A 1640-nucleotide genomic window follows, 5' to 3' on the forward strand; every position below is an offset into this window, starting at 1 on the left:
TACATGTACCAACATCATCAGGTTTTTAGTATAGCGTACTATGCTTCATTGCTTGTACAATAACTCGCTGTCGAAGTATCAATTTCGTCGCCATAACGATTGCATAGCATGATTCGCCGAAGAATTAAAAAATTTAGCATATAATGTCAAAATTATTTTATCCGTTTCCATGGCAGATTTTACGAGAAACGATTGGATAAAATTTAACAGCGCTACGCACTATCATGTGTGTGAGAAGCCGGCAAAAGATACATGGATACGCGATCATTACCATCACACCAGGCGATATAGAGGCCCTGCGCATTCAAATTGCAATAATTTAAATTACAAAGATTCACATTGCATTCCCATAATTTTTCATAACTTATCGGGATACGACGCACATGTCATCAAAGAAATAACCACCGCTTATGAAGAACGTGTAGATTTATTATCGATAACGAAAAAAAACACATTTCGTTTACGAAACATGTCGCTACCACTATAGACAAAAATGATCAAAAGAAAGTTTATATAAAATTACGTTTTATTGAGTCGTTTAAATTTCTCGCATCAAGTTTAGAAAAATTGGCATCGTATCTCGATAAAAATAAACAGATAATGTAACGTGAATTTTTTAATTTATCCGCAGAAAATTTCGATTTATTAACGCGAAAAGGTATATTTCCGTATGAGACTGCGTCGAAAAGTTGGAAGAAGCTGAATTACCATCACGCGAATCTTTTTATACTTTGTTGACAGGTGATACCGTATCGTAAAGTGATTATGCGCATGCCGTGAATATGGCGATTCTCCATTGGAACTCTCGGTAAATATAGCGACCTGACAACTACTAAATCCTACTTAAAAACAGATATATATTATTGTTGGTTGATGTATTTGAGAATTTTCGGGTTAATTGACGAGTTATGGATTCGTATCCTGCGTATTATTACACTACCGAGTTTTATGTGGGACGCGATGTTGAAACATACTCGCATCAATTTCGAACTTCTTACTGACATTGACATAGTTCTATTTATCGAACGTGGTATACGTGGCAGTCTGAATCAATGTTCAAACAGGTATGCGCAGGCCAACTTCAAGTACATGCAACCGTATGATCCATCAAAACCATCGATGTACTATGACATCAACAACCTGTATGGTTATCAATCATTGCCATACATTGATTTTCGCTGGATCAACGACTGGATAGACAATTTTGATATTATGAATATCGCATTAGATTCACTGACGGATTACGTTCTCGAGGTTGATTTGGAGTATCCGTAACATGATGCACATGATCCGATCTGCCGTTTTGTTCAACGCGCGAGAAACCACCCGGTAAGCGAGAGGAGAAGCTCCTCGCGACATTGTATGATAAAAAGCCTTACGTCATACATTATCGCAATCTGTAGCAATGTACTTATTACGATCTCTGCATTACAAAAATCTATCGTATACTGCAATTCGCGCAATCTCCATGATTTCGCGAATACATCGAACTCAATACAAATTTTAACAAAAAATGAATTCGAGAAAAACTTATTCAAATTAATGAACAATGCGGTTTTCGGCAAGACTGTAAAGAATGTGCGTAACCATGTTAATATTCAACTCGTAATGCATTGAGATGGGAAATACAGTGTAGAAGC

General features: G+C 36.6%; 1 protein-coding gene across 1 annotated transcript; it reads left to right on the forward strand.

Annotated features, from left to right (window-relative positions):
• The first annotated feature begins 960 nt into the window (after positions 1-960).
• On the forward strand, positions 961-1403 carry LOC105621847. The gene is given in 2 exon segments (XM_012203287.1): positions 961-1287; positions 1290-1403. Coding segments are annotated over 2 exon segments (441 nt in total).
• Positions 1404-1640: the final 237 nt, after the last annotated feature.

This window comes from Atta cephalotes (assembly GCF_000143395.1).
Source record: "Atta cephalotes unplaced genomic scaffold scaffold00037, whole genome shotgun sequence".
Taxonomy (NCBI): domain Eukaryota; kingdom Metazoa; phylum Arthropoda; class Insecta; order Hymenoptera; family Formicidae; genus Atta; species Atta cephalotes.